The 16219-nt window shown below is 52.1% G+C and overlaps 3 protein-coding genes and 1 non-coding gene across 4 annotated transcripts in view; 1 reads left to right on the top strand and 3 right to left on the bottom strand.

Moving 5' to 3' along the window:
* LOC105857032 (cell adhesion molecule CEACAM8-like) overlaps positions 1-10942 on the bottom strand; it is a 27588-nt gene extending 16646 nt beyond the window's left edge. The window contains 7 exon segments of the mRNA XM_075993443.1: positions 642-896; positions 1571-1849; positions 5045-5089; positions 5092-5439; positions 7348-7426; positions 8258-8283; positions 10921-10942. Coding sequence (XP_075849558.1) covers positions 642-896; positions 1571-1849; positions 5045-5089; positions 5092-5439; positions 7348-7426; positions 8258-8283; positions 10921-10942 — 1054 coding nt within the window.
* Positions 1-16219, bottom strand: part of RPS19 (ribosomal protein S19) — a 224150-nt gene that overhangs the window by 134426 nt on the left and 73505 nt on the right. The gene's annotated exons all lie outside the window — the stretch shown is intronic.
* LOC142861194 (uncharacterized) lies at positions 10215-16219 on the bottom strand. The gene is given in 5 exon segments (XM_075993442.1): positions 10215-11969; positions 11971-13546; positions 13549-13801; positions 13803-15673; positions 15868-16219. Coding segments are annotated over 5 exon segments (4788 nt in total). The 5' UTR covers positions 16202-16219; the 3' UTR covers positions 10215-11215.
* LOC142861439 (U6 spliceosomal RNA) lies at positions 10286-10392 on the top strand. Its single transcript, XR_012912669.1, has one exon. It is a non-coding gene; the product is annotated as a U6 spliceosomal RNA (small nuclear RNA).

The following is a 16219-nucleotide window of genomic DNA, read 5'->3' as shown; positions in this document are numbered from 1 at the left end:
TAGCACAGAATTTTCCACTTAAGATGGTTACAATGGTAGATTTTGTTATGTATATTTCACCAGTATCTATACTATATAGTGGCTGGTACCTTCACCCTGTCTGTAAATACCCTTCCACCCTGGATGAAGTCACAGCACAGCCGGCCACCAGGCAAGTGGGGAGCAGAGCAAGGAGCAGAGCTCCGAGATGCTCATGCCTCCTCTGAGGGGGTTTCATCATTCTCATTTGGGGAAAAATAATGTGAGCCTATTTTGAAACCTCCTATGTTCCTTGTAGCTCGTGGGGTAGGTAAAAGAAAACAAAAATGTGACAGAAAGGGACATGTTGGTGACAGAGAGAAGCCACTTGACTTTGAGGATTCTTCTTCCTCTCCCCTCTGTGAAGCCCCTCCCACTAGATGGGGCTGTCTGGGGTTGAGGGAACCCCCCTCCTCACTTTCCAGGCTGGACCCAAAGTCAGGTGTGTGATATCAGCAAAGGCGTGGGTGGAGACAGTCTGCAGTAATGGATAGGGAGGGTTTGGGGGGAACCTGGGACTTGTTTTTGCCCAGGACACAGGATGGGGAAGTAAACTTCTTTATGGCCCTTCTGTGAACGGCAGATATAGTCCATGACAAAACTTAATGCCAATCTCCACTTACCATAAACTGTGATATTCAGGACTGTGGCCCTGGCGTGGCCAGTGGCAGAATTGTAGGTGATACAGGCATAGGATCCGCTGTCATATACAGTGACGTTGGGGAGGAAGAGCTCTTGGGTGGGTATCTGGAGACTGTCATTGAGAAGCCAGGAATACTGTGCAGGTGGGTTAGAGGCCGCGTAGCAAGACAGGCAGATGTTTTCCCCTCGATGGTAATAGGAGTCTGGAGGGGAAATGGTGGGGACGTCGGGGCCATCTGGACAAAGACAATAAAGCCACATGTGATGTCATCAGAGGAAAGGGGAAGCTCCAGGTCTGTAGAAGGGCCACTGTGTCCCTCTGAATCCTGTTACGTTCTTGATTAAAAAGTTAGAACCCAGCCATGTGTGGGGCTTATGCCTGTAACCCCAGTGCTTTTGGAGGCCCAGGTGGGAGGCCTGGAGGTCAACACCAGGCTGGGCAATATAGCAAGACCCCTATCTCTACAAAAAATTTTAAAAACTAACTGGGCTTGGTGGTGCATGACTGTAGCTTTAGCTACTCAGGAGGCTGAGGCAGGAGGATTGTTTTAGCCCAGGAGTCGAGGTAATAGTGAGCTGTGATCCCAGCAGTATAGTGCAGCTTGGGCAACAGAGTGATACCCTGTCTCTTAAAAAAAGTTCTAACCATAACCTGTGTCTGAGACACTGACCTGTTTCAGTCATCACAGGTTGTTGACCATGAGCATCTCAAAACAGGAGCAGCCCCTCCCTCCTATTCTTGGTCAAGGCCTGGCCTGACCGGGTTTGCCCGGGGCAGGAATCTTGGCCAGCCTGGGTGTCCAGGGGTGAGGGTCTGTGTGCTTCAATCCCAGAGAGACTGAATGGCCTTGTCTCTGGCCATGTGACTTTGGGCTGCAGCCTGGGCTGTGGAGGAACAGAAAATACTCACAGAGCACATTCAGGTTGACTGGGTCACTGCAGCTGCCATTCACTGGGTTCCTGTTTTCACACTGATAGGGTCCTGTGTCATTCCTTGTGATACTGAGTAAAATGAGGGTTCTGTTGTCCAGGGACGTCACCAGCCTGTCACTGTCTTGGAGCCTCTGACCATTTTTCCACCATAGGTAGGTGGTGCCCTGAGTCTCAGGTTCACAGGTTAATGCTACGGAGTCCTCATCCTCCACGGGGCTGGAGCTGTTGCTTGTGATGGAGGGTTTGGGTAACTCCGCTGTGCAGATAACAGAGAGAAGGTTGCCCTGTGTGCTACCTTTAATTCCTCTAAAATCATCCCTCAATCAAGGTTGGCATCTCTCACCTCTCAGCCAACCTGAGTGATTAAAAGACCAAGGCAGGTGTGTGTGTCACGAGACAGACGCAGGACGATCTGAGGGTCAGAGAACGTGAGGCCACCTGCTCTGTGTCTGGGAGATGCACAGACTTTCTCACCTGAGCAGCAGCAGTGGGTGGTGGACAGACACAGGACCTGGAGCCAGAGTGCCCCTCCAACCCCACCCTGGCGCCTCTCCTGGTCCTTCCCTGACTGCCTGACTGACCCTGTGGTCCTCACCTGGAATGTGCGGGCGTTAGATCCCCTCTAGCTTCATAGTCTCACTTTGCCCCCCTAGGTGTGTTTCTGTGAGGCTGTCCTCAGATATCCCAGAGATGGGTGCTGAGAGGACTTCCCATTGTCCTGAGACCATGTGGTTACCTGGCAGACTGGCCTGTGACTGGGTGTTTGAGCACAAATAACTCAAGGAGAGCAGGAGCCAGCCTGGAGACCAGCTCAGCAGTCAGGCTGTGGGGCCACAGGTTGGGACAGTTTTTCCCAGTTGCTTGAATGTGACTGACATAAGACAGTGACTCCTAAAAGGTAGAGCAGAGTCCAAGGAATGATTAGAAAAGAATGAGGGGACAGGTAGGAGATAGTGGCTTTGAAGCAGAGCCATGTTCCCTGCACTTGGTCCTTATGTCACTTCTACCTCTGCACAAGCCAGGCAAGGACCATGTGGATCTTTCCAGAAATGCATGTGGATGTTAGCAAAGGGAGAGCTAACTGGTGCAAAGTGGGGTAGCATGAACATGCTGGAATGTGGCCTCATGGACCTCATGTGCTGGGCAGATGGGATAGGAATATGAGAAGTTAAATTTCTTCTATATCACATTACGCTCAAAGGAAGATGCTGAGGTCGGTTCGGAATCAGTGACTCACTGGGTAGAGAGGTACTCGCAAGTGCCATTACCAGGACAGAACTGGTCAGAGGGAAGTCTGAGGTGTCTCAACAGTAATAGGAAGAGAAAGATACCAAATTAGAAGAAGTGATGTGTGTGATGGTAAGAAATTTAGAAAGAGCTCCACGTCCCAAATATTGTGGAGAGTCAGGCAAAATGGGGAGGAGCCCGATAAGGCATGTGAAATGCTTTCTTCTTCTTCTTTTTTTTTTTTTTTGAGACAGAGTCTCGCTTTGTTGCCCAGGCTAGAGTGAGTGCTGTGGCATCAGCCTAGCTCACAGCAACCTCAAACTCCTGGGCTCAGGCAGTCCTCCTGCCTCAGCCTCCCGAGTAGCTGGGACTACAGGCATGCGCCACCATGCCCGGCTAATTTTTTCTCTATATATTAGTTGGCCAATTAACTCCTTTCTATTTATAGTAGAGACAGGGTCTTGCTCTTGCTCAGGCTGGTTTCGAACTCCTGACCTCGAGCAATCCGCCCGCCTCGGCCTCCCAGATTGCTGGGATTACAGGCGTGAGCCACCATGCCCAGCCTCTTCCTTTTTTTTTTGAGCGTTGGAAACAACTAGGGTTTGAAGAAATTTCTGCAAACTGGGCAGAGTCTAAGTGAGGCACCCTGGCTCGTGCATCTCATCGTCTGAGGGACCCCACTTTATGGTATCGGTGTCATCATGAGGGACACAGGTGCTTGTGGAGCAGGCTGTCTCGCCTCAGATAGCACTGGTCTGGCCAGCTCCACCTGGGAAGGTCCCAGGAACCATGGAGGACGTGAGCCCCAGGCCAGGACGGGGCTGGAGTCCGGAGTCAGTGGGTGAAATGAGCTTGTGGCTTTGAGGTTGCAGACCTGTACTTCTCCTCTCTCCCCCAGTGAGGCAGTGTTGACAGTAGATGGAGGGGTCACCGATCTTTGTCCCATGCTCTGTCCCACTTTTTGGCCTCCTAGGGAAAGAGCCCTGGGTGTGGACACAATGGAAGGTCATTCTCCTGGTGACCTGGGGACATTGGCTTGTGATGGAGCCTGGCAGGGGTGGCTGCTCTAATTTTTGTGCCTTTACTATATCCCACGAGATGGGCCTGGCCACAATGTTAGTACAAAGGAACCAGGAAAGGCAGCTGTTGTTAGTGGGAGTGTCATGTGCAAGCTTAAGGCTGGTGGAAGGTGTGCAGGGCAGGCACAGTCCTGTCTGGTTTAGTGAAGATCATGAGGGACACGGAGGAGCAGAAAGAGCCAGAAAGGCCATGGCTGTGAGAATAGGGGTTCCGGGACTTCAGAGATCCTGAGACCAGGACCAGGGAGCCCTGAAACCCTCCACAGCTAGAAAGCCTCAGAGTCACATGAGATGTGTCCTGCTGCCATAGGGTCAGGGGTCACAGGGACGGAACTTGGGTCTCAGTATCCTAGGGGACAGAGAACAGGCGTGGTCAGAACTTCCTAGGATTCTGCATCTAGGATCCTGTCTCTGAAGAGTTCATGGCTCATTTACTCATTTATTCATTATTTCCCTCCCTCCTTGATCAGAGAACTACTGAGAGAGTGTCACATGTCGGACCCTGTGCTGGTGCAGAGTGTGTGGAGAGACAAAGCCACGTCCTTTCCTGTACTTTCCGTGGCAGTGACATGGACACAGCAGGAAGCACCTGGTTTAGAGTCCAGTGGGGGGTGTGGCTGAGGGGAGGCCTGGGCATTCCTGACGCTGACTCTGCTTGTTGAGGCAGGTGATTTAGTTCTAGAGTGAAACTGCCTAATTCTCCATTTGCTCCTCACTCCCCAGACCGGAATCTCCCCTCTGAGCTGCAGATGCAGCTGATCCCACAACTGGTGTTGGGGTCCCCGGATGCCTAATAAGGCCCCTGGTATTGAGGATAGGGACGTGACCGGATCCCATAGATTCCTTGTCAGGGCCATGTCCATGGAGAGGGCACAGGGTGCTGAAGGAAGATTCCCTACTGAGTTACTTGTCACACTGGTCCTTCCCCTGAAGGGAATGTCTGCAGGTCTGGACGCAGGAAAGGATTCTGATCTTCTGACGTTTGTCTCCCCTGTGTGTGTCCTGCACTAAGTGCCCAACCCTCCCTCCCCCCATGGGACATGACACAGAGGGGGAGGCAGGCACAATCCAGGTGGGAACAATCTGTGAGTCAAGTAGAAGTGACTCCCCACCCCAACACCCAGAGGTCGTAGGAAATCACTCACGCTACACACGGAACTGTCCAGTTACTTCATCATTCTGAAGATTTTCCTTATAACTTGTAGGGTGTAGTACCCTGTGTCCCTCAGGGTGATGTTCTGGAACAGCAGGGATCCATTGGGGTAAATTGTCTCCCGACCACTGTATGCAGGCCCTGTGGTGTTTCCTTGAGCGCCTACTATATATGATACAATTTGATAGGTGCTGCCCGCCTTGTCCCCTTTGTACCAGTTGTAAACAAAAGGGTCTTGTGGCCCATTGTGGATGAGTAGAAGAACATCCTTCTCCTCCACAGCATTGAGCAGCAATGATTCCACAGAGAGTTGGGCAGTGGCAGGTGGGTTTCGGGAAGTTAAAAGTGAGACCAGGAGGGAGGAGAGAGAATCAATCCATATTGGGACTTGGGATTGGGATGAAAAGATGGGCCCTGGGTCCTGAGCAGGTCACTTCACCCTCAGCCTGGGGTTGTGTGGGAGTTTGTGTGTGCGTGTGCGCTCTGGGTCAAGGTCAGCAGTGTGACCACCATCACTTGAGCGCCCGTGGACTGGCCATGCCGCTGCTTGGAATCCACTTCCCAGGTGTCTGCACAGCTCACCCCCCACTGCCCTCAGATCCCTGCTCACACTCAGGGGCGTCCTTGGGTGGGACCTTCCCTGGACACATCCTCTAGGGACCCTGGGTTTTCCCTTCCTGACTTTTCCTGCCTCTTCCCTCAGTTGCTCTTGTCCACAGCTGGCCTCATATTCAAGATCTCTCTGCTTGTCTGTCTTCCTCCCACTAGGATGTGAGCTCTGTGAGGGCAGGGACATGTCTCACCTCTGTTGTGCACCAGAGCTTGGGACAAGCTGCGGACACCTGTATGTGAGTGAACAAGTGTTCCTAGAGCCCTCCATGTCCTGCTGTCATTGTACAATGAACATAAAGATAATATCTGACACTGGTGGGTAACGACTGAGTCTAGTGCCCCTGGTTATGTTTATTTGAAGCATTGCCCTGATATAGTTATTTGCATTTTCAAAATGTAGTGACTTTGATGATGAACCTGGAGAACACAGAGCAATTGGGACTGCCCTGCCTCTTTCCAATTCCAGTTCAATGTGACTTTCCTGTTGTGACCTCCTCTGCCTCTTTGTTGTCTCCTCCCTTCTTCAGGCTCCAATAGAAGTCCTCTGTCCCTCTCATAGCACTGTCCTCCCCAGGAGACCCCAGCCAGTGTCTGTGCTCCCTCCTTGTACTGATCCCCAGGGCATCGTCCTCTCACCTGTAGCAGGAGCCCCTGCCAGGGGACTGAGGGGGGCTCCATGGTCCCTGCTGCCTATTCTGTCCTCTGTGCAGAAGAGCTTCAGCTCCAGGAATACTCGTGAGCTAGACTGGTCTGACTTGTCACCTCTGCTGTCCTTCCTCCCTCTGTGCTGAGCCTCCCCCTGGGGCAGGAGCCTGTCTCAGGGTCAGGGGGCTGAGGTGGGGTCTGTGCCCAGGACACCTCCTTGACCCCTCCCCTCTTAGTCCTGCCTCCTTGTCCCTCTTTCCCCTTTTCTTCTGTTCACATTTCAGGGCCCTGAAAACCATTGAGATCCTTGCCTTTTTCAGCAAGAATTCTCTCACCCAGCCAACATACATACATACATACTAACACACACACACACACACACACAACACACGAATAAAAACACACACACACAGATACAGATATATACGCAGACACACACAGGTACAACCAAAACATCTCAGATATGCACACAGACACAGAGGCTGTGCATCGGGCCAGCTGAGTGATGACTCATTGGTTTCAGTTGGACACATCTTAACCCTTTGCACTCGGATGTCGAATGTGGATAATGTTGAGTGGATGATGAGAAAAAAGCAAGCGAGTGCAAAGAATAAAGGACCCAGGTGTCCCAGAGGGAACTGTCCCTCCTGGAAGTGTGCAGGGTGAGGCTCTTGATTGTCCTGCGAAGAGAGGCCTGTCCTGGCTGGTCTGCTGGGGTCTGTGGGCCCTGTGGTCACCAGGGACAGGTCTCAGGCACTGTCTGGCTCCCTGGGGTCTGGTGGCTGATTCATGACACAGGGCCCATCCAGGTTGTCTCTGACTATCCTGTGTGGCCTCTGTCTTTTGTGGTGCTGACTGTCCTGTGGTGAGCCTGCCTTCCCATGGGTGGTGCAGCTGCCCAGGGACCCCATAGGATGTGGCTCTGAGACCCAGGAGGGGCGGGCGGGGCACACCAGAGACTCAGACCTGGATACACCCGTGCTGACTCCTGACTGCCTCGGGGGCCAGGATGGGCTCCGCCTCCTGGTGCTGACTCACCTGGGGTCTGGCCTCGAGGGTTTGGGGGTCTGGTGAAGCCCTCAGTGCAGAGGAAGGACAGACAGTGGCCAGAGAGCCCCTGTGAGGGGGGAAAGTTGCTACAACTCAGGGGGCAGTGGCTGTGGGCCGTGTTCTGGGAGCAGATGGAGCTCCTCCCTCACCCCTGTCCACCTGTCGAGCTCTGTCCTCCCTCCCCAGTCAGGCGGGGTGGAGGCCCCACATGTGCCAGAGAGCAGGGTCAGGTGGTCACACCCTCCGCGGTGCCTGTGCCCTGTGTCGCACACTGCGGGGCCGGTCACCCTGTGTCTGGTCCATCTGCTTTCACCTAAGGAGCCCCTCTGCCCTGTCGGCTCCGGGCTGGGCCATGACTCCCCAGGGAACAGGACAGGCGGAACCGGGCGGCATTTAGTGAGCAGGAACAGAAGTAGGTGATGGCGCTGGAGAGAAGGTCATGAGGGTAAGTGCCCTGTTGGGGAGGATGCGGGTGCTCAGGGCAGGAGATGCCTGCAGGGGGAGCGGCCTTCAGGTGGGGACGCCTGGTGGTGGAGGAGTTGACAGAGAGGTGTGGGAGCTTGGACAGCGAGGAGCACCGTGTGCTGAGGCACAGCCTGTGAGGGTCAGACCCCCTTGGGCTGAGGGAGGTTGTCGCCTGGGCGGCTCCAGGCTGGGGGACGTGCCGAACATCAGGGTCTTTGAGGGTAGAGGCTGTTTATTCTTTGTTTTTGTATTTCCTGAACTTATGCAGTGCCTGACACTTTGGGAGTACTCTATAAGTGTTTGTCAAATTGAGGGATCTTTTCGTGAGCCCTTAACAAGGCCCCTGCAGTCATGAGACTGAGAGGTTCATGCATTTACTGACCACAGCCACACGGTGGCGGCACCGTCCCACCGGTGTTCCCAAAACCTGTACCTGGATGTAGGCAAGTGTGGGAGAACCTGTAAGGGGGAAAAAAAGGCACAAAGGAGTTGTAGACTTATTTTCTTCTTTGTCCAGTGAAGTGACAGAGTTGAAGTGAGTGTGAAATAAAAGACCTGGAAGACACTTTACAGAAGTGCTTCACAAACTCTAACATGCTTATACATCATCCAAAGCTAGTGCTTAAATACAGATCCTGATTGTTCCAACAGGACTAGAAAATCTGCGTTTCTGGTGGGTGTTTGGATGATGCCGTTGCTGCTGGCTGGGAACCACACTTTGAGTTGCAAGACTTTAGGGTCACTTGGGTTAATTCTCCCTGCTCCTGATTTCTGGCTGGAGAGAGACGGAAGCCCAGGCAGAGCATATAACTTGCCTAATAGAGCCAGGACCTTAGTTTGCATTTAAACTCAGGGCTATGGCCTCTTCGTCCACTTCTCCACTGCGTCATGTGGCCTCCTTTGCTGTTGTGAGTAGCATCTCTTTAGCTTGGGAATCAAGGACCCTGTTTTCACCATCCTCCTGGCCTTGCTTAAGTTGTCACTTTGGTTAGTCCATTACTGAAAATCTTCAGTGGCTCTTCTGTAATCACAAGATCAAGTTCAAATGGCACCATCTAGCGTTCGTGGCTACAAAATGTATGGCCCCTTTTGGCAAGCTTACTTATCTTCCCTATTTTTCAATCCTCTCTTTCTGCCACAGCTCTCTCTCCCTATTCCATCCTGTCCCCTAAATGTGCTACATTCTGGTGTCTCTCAGGGGTGGTAGTGCTGGGACGGGCTCTGGGGCTAGACTGCCTCAGGTTTTCATTCCAGACCCACTGCCAGCCTTGGCAGTTTCCTTCACCTTTCAGAGTATCAGCTTCCTCCTTGAAATAACCTGTATGTTGGTTGGCATGAATGAATAAAATACAGAAACCCACTCTCCTTCATGAGGGCCTCTTCAAAACTAGCAACTACAGTGGTGCCTGACACCTGGCTCCCTGGGCTCATACTTCTGGTTGTTTCTGCTTTCCTGAGGCTTAACCAATCAGGGCCTGACCTAATCCTGCCTCTTTCATGGAAACTTTCTCAGCCATTCTGGACCCAATTGTTCCCACCCTTCCATAAATCATCTCACCTGTGTGTTAGCATTTAGTTGTGTGCCAGCCCTCTCAGTGAGACACCCTAGGGTGGCTTGAAGGCTATTGGCTGTGTGATAACTGAGGGGTAATTGAGTTACTTCTTCTGTTAGTGCTTCCTGAGTGTGGAAACTATCTTGTGTTTTTCTCAGCTGTTGACTAGCAACAATTCCTGTACCAGCCGTCTAGACCCTGGTGGTCTTGTGAGCACTTTAGGGATTGCTGTCGTCAGGGTCCTTCCTGCCTCTGGATTTTGGTTAAATTGGTTTTGCTTTTGTATGTTATCAAACAGGCTCTCTAGGACAGGGATTGATGAAACTGCTTTATGCAAACCCAGGATAATGGCTCTAAGGAAGTTGAGCACATTGTCTTATTGCTTCAACAGCCCAGTAGCAGGAGATGTGTACACTTTCCTATTTCATGAAATTTTTGCCAGGATCTTTAGTCTCTTACTTCAGAAGAGATTAAGGACAAAAGACCAAGTGGGGAGGACAAGGCTATTTAATGGGAAGGGTCAGGTACCTCTAGCCTGGATTCTGTGAGTTGTTCATTCAGTGTACCCGGAAGTGTGCAACTTTGCATGTGTGGTCATATGTTTATATCACATGGTTCATCATCCCTCGTGCCAGGGCAATTAAGAGCTCATGTATGGCTTATGACAGTAAAATCACATTGTTTGTGCTTTCCCTGCAGCAAAGGTTTCTCTAAGGTCTGGAGAGAAAACAGGCCAGGAGGGCTGGAGAATTCATTTAGGCTCTTGTTAATGGCAGAAGTCTACTCACCAATCACTTTCTCAATTAGGGGATTTGGGCTTTCTCATTCCCTTGCTGTGAGTCCATGACAAAGTCCAGTTATATTTATCTGTGCCTGGAATTGGATGTTCTTTTAAAAAGAGAGGCCCAGTGCTCGCTTCGGCAGCACATATACTGAAATTGGAACGATACAGAGAAGATTAGCATGGCCCCTGCGCAAGGATGACACGCAAATTCGTGAAGCGTTCCATATTTTTATTGAAACCTTAAAATCTGTACCCCCATAATATGCCAAAATAAAAAAAAAGAGAGAGGCCCAAAGAATGGCTTCCTAGCTGATTTCTAGAATTCTAATCTTCAGTGTCTAAGCTATTGATTTCCAACCTTGAATATTGGTTAGAATGACCTATAGGGCACACACACACACACACACACACACACACACACACACTCACATACATTTTTTTTAGACAGGGTCTCATTCTGTTGCCCAGGCTAGAGTTCCATGGCATCAACCTAGTTCACAGCAACCTCAAACTCCTGGGCTCAAGCTAACCTCCTGCCTCAGCCTCCCGAGTAGCTGGGACTACAGGCATGTGCCCCCCGCCCAGCTATGTTTTAAAAATTTTTGTAGAGACAGGATCTCACTATTGCCAAGGCTAGTCTTGAACTTCTAGGTGCAAGTGAGGTCCCAAGAGGGGGGGTTGCGTATCCAGTAGCCAGTTCCCGTCGTTTCACAACCCCAATAGGCACAGTAAAACTCTGTCTTAAACCCTGTTTCGTACTGGTCACATTGGGTTGGCTCATAACCGTACCTGTCTTTGGGGCAGACGTAAAAAGGGACCCGTTTTAAGTGCCGCTCAGCTACTGGGCGTCCGTGCACTCTTGCCGGGGAACGCTTAGAGCGTTCCTTTATGCAGAACCCATTCCACCCTGCTCCCACAAATACACAAATGTCGGGGGTCAAAACGGGCCACCAAGTGCGGGGGGGGGGCTATGGTAGCGTTGGTTTGCCATAGCGTTTTTCACAAGGCAGGGGAGGTTACCTTTCAAGTCAGCTTCTTAGGTACATGTGGGGTGCTACTTATCAGCAACAGGTTTGGTATGAGGCAGGCGATGGCGAATGCGAAGCTTGAGAGGGTTGTCAGTCTTTTCCACAACCCAGTCATCATTATTGTCATTTAGGCAAGTTGCCCGTTTGGCATGAGAGGCGTGTATCCAGGGTGCGATGCCGTCTACCTTGATAGCTGTTGGGGTCGTTAGCAGCACCAGGTGTGGTCCCTTCCACCTTGGCTCGAGATTGGCAGCTCGGTGTCGCCGGACGTAAACGAGATCACCGACCTGGAACGGGTGTGGCACTCGTACTTCTCCGGGCTTGTAGAGGGTGGCCAAAGGTGCCCAGACTTCCCTGTGAACGACTTCAAGGGCTTTCAACCTAGCAAGTAGGGAATGAGGAGCATTAACATCAGCTGGCATAGACCACGGGTCGGCCATGAGGGGTTGGGGAGCCCCGAACAGAACCTCAAACGAGGTCACCCCCAGGGGGCCGGGAGTGTTCCAAACGCGAAAGAGGGCGAAGGGAAGGAGCACTGTCCAGTCTGTTATGCCAGTCTCTAAGGATAATTTAGTCATAGCCTCTTTTAGAGTTCTATTCATTTTTTCTACCTGACCTGAGCTTTGGGGCCTATAAGCACAATGTAATTTCCAATCCGCCCCAAGTATCTTGGCCATTCCCTGACTTACCTGTGCAATGAAAGCTGGGCCGTTATCAGATCCAATTACCTTAGGGATTCCGAACCTGGGGAAGATGTCTTCCAGGACTCGTTTGGCCACCTGTTGCTGTTTCCTTCTTTGTGGGGAAAGCCTCTACCCATCCTGAAAAGGTGTCTATAAAAACTAGAAGATATTTGTATCCATACCGGGTTGGTTTTACTTCTGTGAAATCTATCTCCCAATTGTCCCCAGGACGCTCTCCCGTTAGGCGCCGCCTGGGGCTAGCCTGGGATGGGTGAGCGTTTACTAGTTGACAAGCTTTACATTGGTGAACTACTTCCTCAGTTAAGCGACTGAGTCCCCGAATGTGGTATTTTGTAGACTGGCAATTGGAGCGTAGATGCTTTGCTCCTAAATGAGTAAGATGATGCAATTGCTTTAAGTATGCCTGAGCGGCTTCTTTGGGCAGGACAATTTTTTCCTCTCTAGTCTTCCAGATCCCCTGCTGATCTTTAGAGAACTTGGCAGGTTTTTTTGTTAGGCTCTCCTCCTCTTCTGAGGAGTAGTGGGGGAATGTCGGTGAGGCCACCGGGGGACTGGCGGCAAGAATCAGAGTTTCTGACCTTAGAGCCACTTGTTTTGCTTCAAAGTCAGCTTTTTTATTCCCCTGGGCCACCTCAGAAGTTCCCTTCTGGTGCCCAGGGCAATGAATAATGGCCACCTCCTGGGGGGCGTGAATAGCCTCAAGGAGAAGTAAAATCTCCTGCTTGTTTTTTATGTCTTTTCCCGCGGAGGTGAGCAAGCCTCTTTGGCGGTATATGGCTCCATGGATGTGGGCTGTTGCAAAAGCATAACCGCTGTCTGTGTAAATGTTGACCCTTTTCCCTTCTGCCAGCTCGAGGGCTCGTGTCAGGGCAACTAACTCCGCCTTTTGGGCAGAGGTTCCCTCAGGTAGGCTACCAGCCCATATGACCTGATCTTTGCTGACCACCGCCGCCCCTGCAACCCTTTTACCTTCATGGATGTAGCTGCTCCCGTCGGTAAACCAGGTGCAGTGTGGGTTGGGTAGCGGCTCATCCCGGAGGCCCTTACGTGGCCCTGTCTCTTCTGCCAGAATGTCATGACAGGAATGAAGGACTTCTCTGTTTTCCGGATGCTCCTCCGGCAACAGTGTGGCCGGGTTGAGAGCCACCGGGGCTCCAAAAGAAACCCGTTCGCTGTCCAGCAACAAGCTTTGATAGTGGGTCATCCGGGCGTTGGACATCCACCGGTCGGGGGGTTGCCGGATCATGCTTTCCAGCACATGGGGGGCTATAACTGTTAGCTTTTGCCCCATAGTAAGTTTGTCTGCATCTTTTACAAGCAGGGCGGTAGCTGCTATAGCCTTTAAGCAGGCTGGCCATCCTTTTGCCACTGGGTCCAGCATTTTAGATAAGTAAGCCACCGGTCTCTTCCAGGGTCCTAGAGCTTGAGTCAGCACCCCTCAAGCAACCCCCTTCTTTTCATTCACAAAGAGGGTGAAGGGTTTGGAAACATCTGGCAAGGCCAAGGCCGGTGCAGAGAGAAGCGCTCTCTTAATGTCATCAAATGCACGCTGCTGGGGCTCCCCCTACTGGAAAGAGCTCCCCTGTTTTGTTAGCGGGTACAGAGGTTCTGCTAACGCTGCGAACCCAGGGATCCACAATCGACAGAAGCCCGATACCCCAAGCGGGAAAGTTCTATGAGTAGGTCTTGCGTACCTGCTTTGCAGTCTTCTTCCGTCGCTCCTGCCAAGAGGAGGTCATCTACGTACTGGAGAAGAGTGACCTGCGGGTGCTCAGCCCGGAAAGTGGTTAGGTCCTGATGAAGGGCTTTGTCGAAGATGGTGGGGGAGTTCTTAAACCCTTGAGGGAGCCGGGTCCAGGTTAGTTGCCCCGAGGTCCCAGAATCCGGGTCCCTCCACTCGAAGGCAAAAGAGTCTTTGGCTGGCTGGGTGCAACCGCAAACAGAAGAAAGCATCCTTCAGATCCAAGACTGTATACCAGACATGAGAGGGTGGAAGAGCACTCAGCAAATTGTAAGGGTTGGGGACGGTAGGGTGAATGTCCTGGACTCATTTGTTGACTTCTCTGAGGTCCTGCACGGGCCGATAGTCATTAGTTCCCTGCTTTTGAACGGGAAGAAGGGGGGTGTTCCAAGGGGAGTGGCATTTGACTAAAATCTCCATATGCAAGAGGCGGTGAATGTGGGGCCTGATTCCTTCCCAGGCTTCTCTTGCCATGGGATATTGTCGTACCGCGACTGGAGTGGCAGCGGATTTGAGTTCTACTACTACCGGGGGTTGGTTGTGGGCTAGACCCATCCCCGCGGTTTCCGCCCATGCTTCAGGATACTGTTGGAGCCACTCACGGTCTATATTGCTGTTTTTTTTGTTAGTGCTGGCCTCAAACAACCGGTGCTCATCCTCTAATTGAAGGGTCAACAGAGTAACTGCCCCCTTGTGCTGGGTGAGAGTCGGTCCCTTGGGAGTAAAAGTGATTTGGGCTCCCATCTTAGTTAATAAGTCCCTTCCCAAGAGAGGAGCAGGGCACTGGGGGATCATCAGGAAGGAATGCGTGACTCTTCCGGTCCCCAGGTCTACAGTTCGGTTAGTCGTCCATGGGTACCGCTCATGGCCTATGGCTCCCATCACCCAAGAGGTTTTCTTTGAAAGTGGCCCTAGCGGCTGTTGCAGAACTGAAAATTGGGCTTCCGTATCTACCAGGAAGTTGATGGGCTTCCCCTCCACTTTAAGGGTTATCCTGGGCTCGGGGAGGGGGTCCGAGTCCCGACTATCTCACTCACTGTCCTCTTGGAGGGCCAGTACTCTGTTCTGTACTTTATTCTGTAGCTTAGGACAGTCTTTTTTCCAATGTCCATCTTCCTTGCAAAAAGCACATTGAGTTGGCCTCAACGGTGGCCTAGCACTCGAGTTCCCCGGCTTTTTATTCTTATGCACTGGCGCTGGCCTATTATCACCTACAGCTGCGGCCAAGATACGTGTTAATCTTTTTTCCTGTCTCTTCTCCCTCTTATCTTCCCTGGCTTCTCTCTCTCTCTCCCTCCTCTGCTCCTTCTCCTCTTCGGTTTCCCTTTTATGATATACTTTCTCTGCTTCTTTAACTAACTCTAGTAGAGTGAAATCCTGCAACCCCTCCAACCTCTGAAGCTTCTTTTTAATGTCTAGGGCTGACTGGCCTATGAAGGCCATGGCTACCGAGGCCCTTTGTCCTTCAGAGGTTGGGTCGAAGGGGGTATACCGTCTGAATGCCTCCATCAGTCTTTCAAGGAAGGCGGACGGGGGCTCAGTTGGTCCTTGAAGGACTTCTCTTACCTTAGCCAAATTTGTGGGGCATCGTGCCGCCCCTCTGAGGCCTGCCACTAGAGTCTGGCGATAGACGGTCAGTCGCTCCCTACCTTCTGCCGTATTGAAGTCCCAGCCAGGCCGAGTCATAGGAAAAGTGGCATCTATCAAGGGAGGGAGCTGAGTAGGGCGTCCATCAGGTCCAGGAACATTTTTCCGTGCTTCCAAGATGATTTGTTCCCGTTCCTCTGTGGTGAAAAGGGTCTGGAGCAACTGCTGACAGTCATCCCAAGTGGGCTGGTGGGAAAACATTAGAGACTCGACCAGCCCAGCCAGACACTGGGGGTCTTCAGAGAAAGGTGGGTGGTTGGTTTTCCAATTGTAGAGGTCTGCTGTGGAAAAGGGCCAATATTGGAGGGGCTGAAGGGGGGCTGCGTCGTCACCCTCCCCGGAACTATGGTTGGGAATCGGCACAGGACGTAGGGGACAAGCCACAGTGGAATCTGGAGACGGAGGAAAACCCCTCCTGCTCCTGGTGCCTTGAGCTGGTCCCCCAGCCAAAGGGGCCGAGGGTTGGGCGCGCCCTGATTGTGAAGGGGCGACCTGTGGAAGAGGGGGGTAAAATGGGGGAGAATCAAGGAGGAGGGAATCAGCCTGCGGGTCAGTCAATGGCCGAGACTGCCGGACTGGATCCGACGTCGTCTGGGCCACCAGAGCCAGAGGGGAAACCCGCAGTCTTGCCCCAAGGGGGCGGGGTTCTGGGCGAGATCTTGCCACACAACGATGTAGGGGCCCTGATTCGGGTATCCTTGGGGGTGCGGCACGAAGATTCTTTTCTTCACTGCAAAAATAACAGAGAGGTTAAAAGTTCCATCTGAGGGCCACCCCACACCGAAGGAGGGCCACTCAGAGGCACAAAACGTCTGCCAGGGGCCCTTCCAGATGATGACGGACAGGTCGTGGGCCCGGTCTCGTACTTCCTTCCAATGTGTCAGGGTGAGGGAGAGAGGAGTACTCTTCCCTTGGCCCATAATTCCTGGATGAGTAAA

The sequence above is a fragment of the Microcebus murinus genome, chromosome 16 (genome assembly GCF_040939455.1).
Source record: "Microcebus murinus isolate Inina chromosome 16, M.murinus_Inina_mat1.0, whole genome shotgun sequence".
Taxonomy (NCBI): domain Eukaryota; kingdom Metazoa; phylum Chordata; class Mammalia; order Primates; family Cheirogaleidae; genus Microcebus; species Microcebus murinus.
The sequence above is the reverse complement of the archived record's forward strand: the minus strand, read 5'-3'. Positions and strand labels throughout refer to the sequence as shown.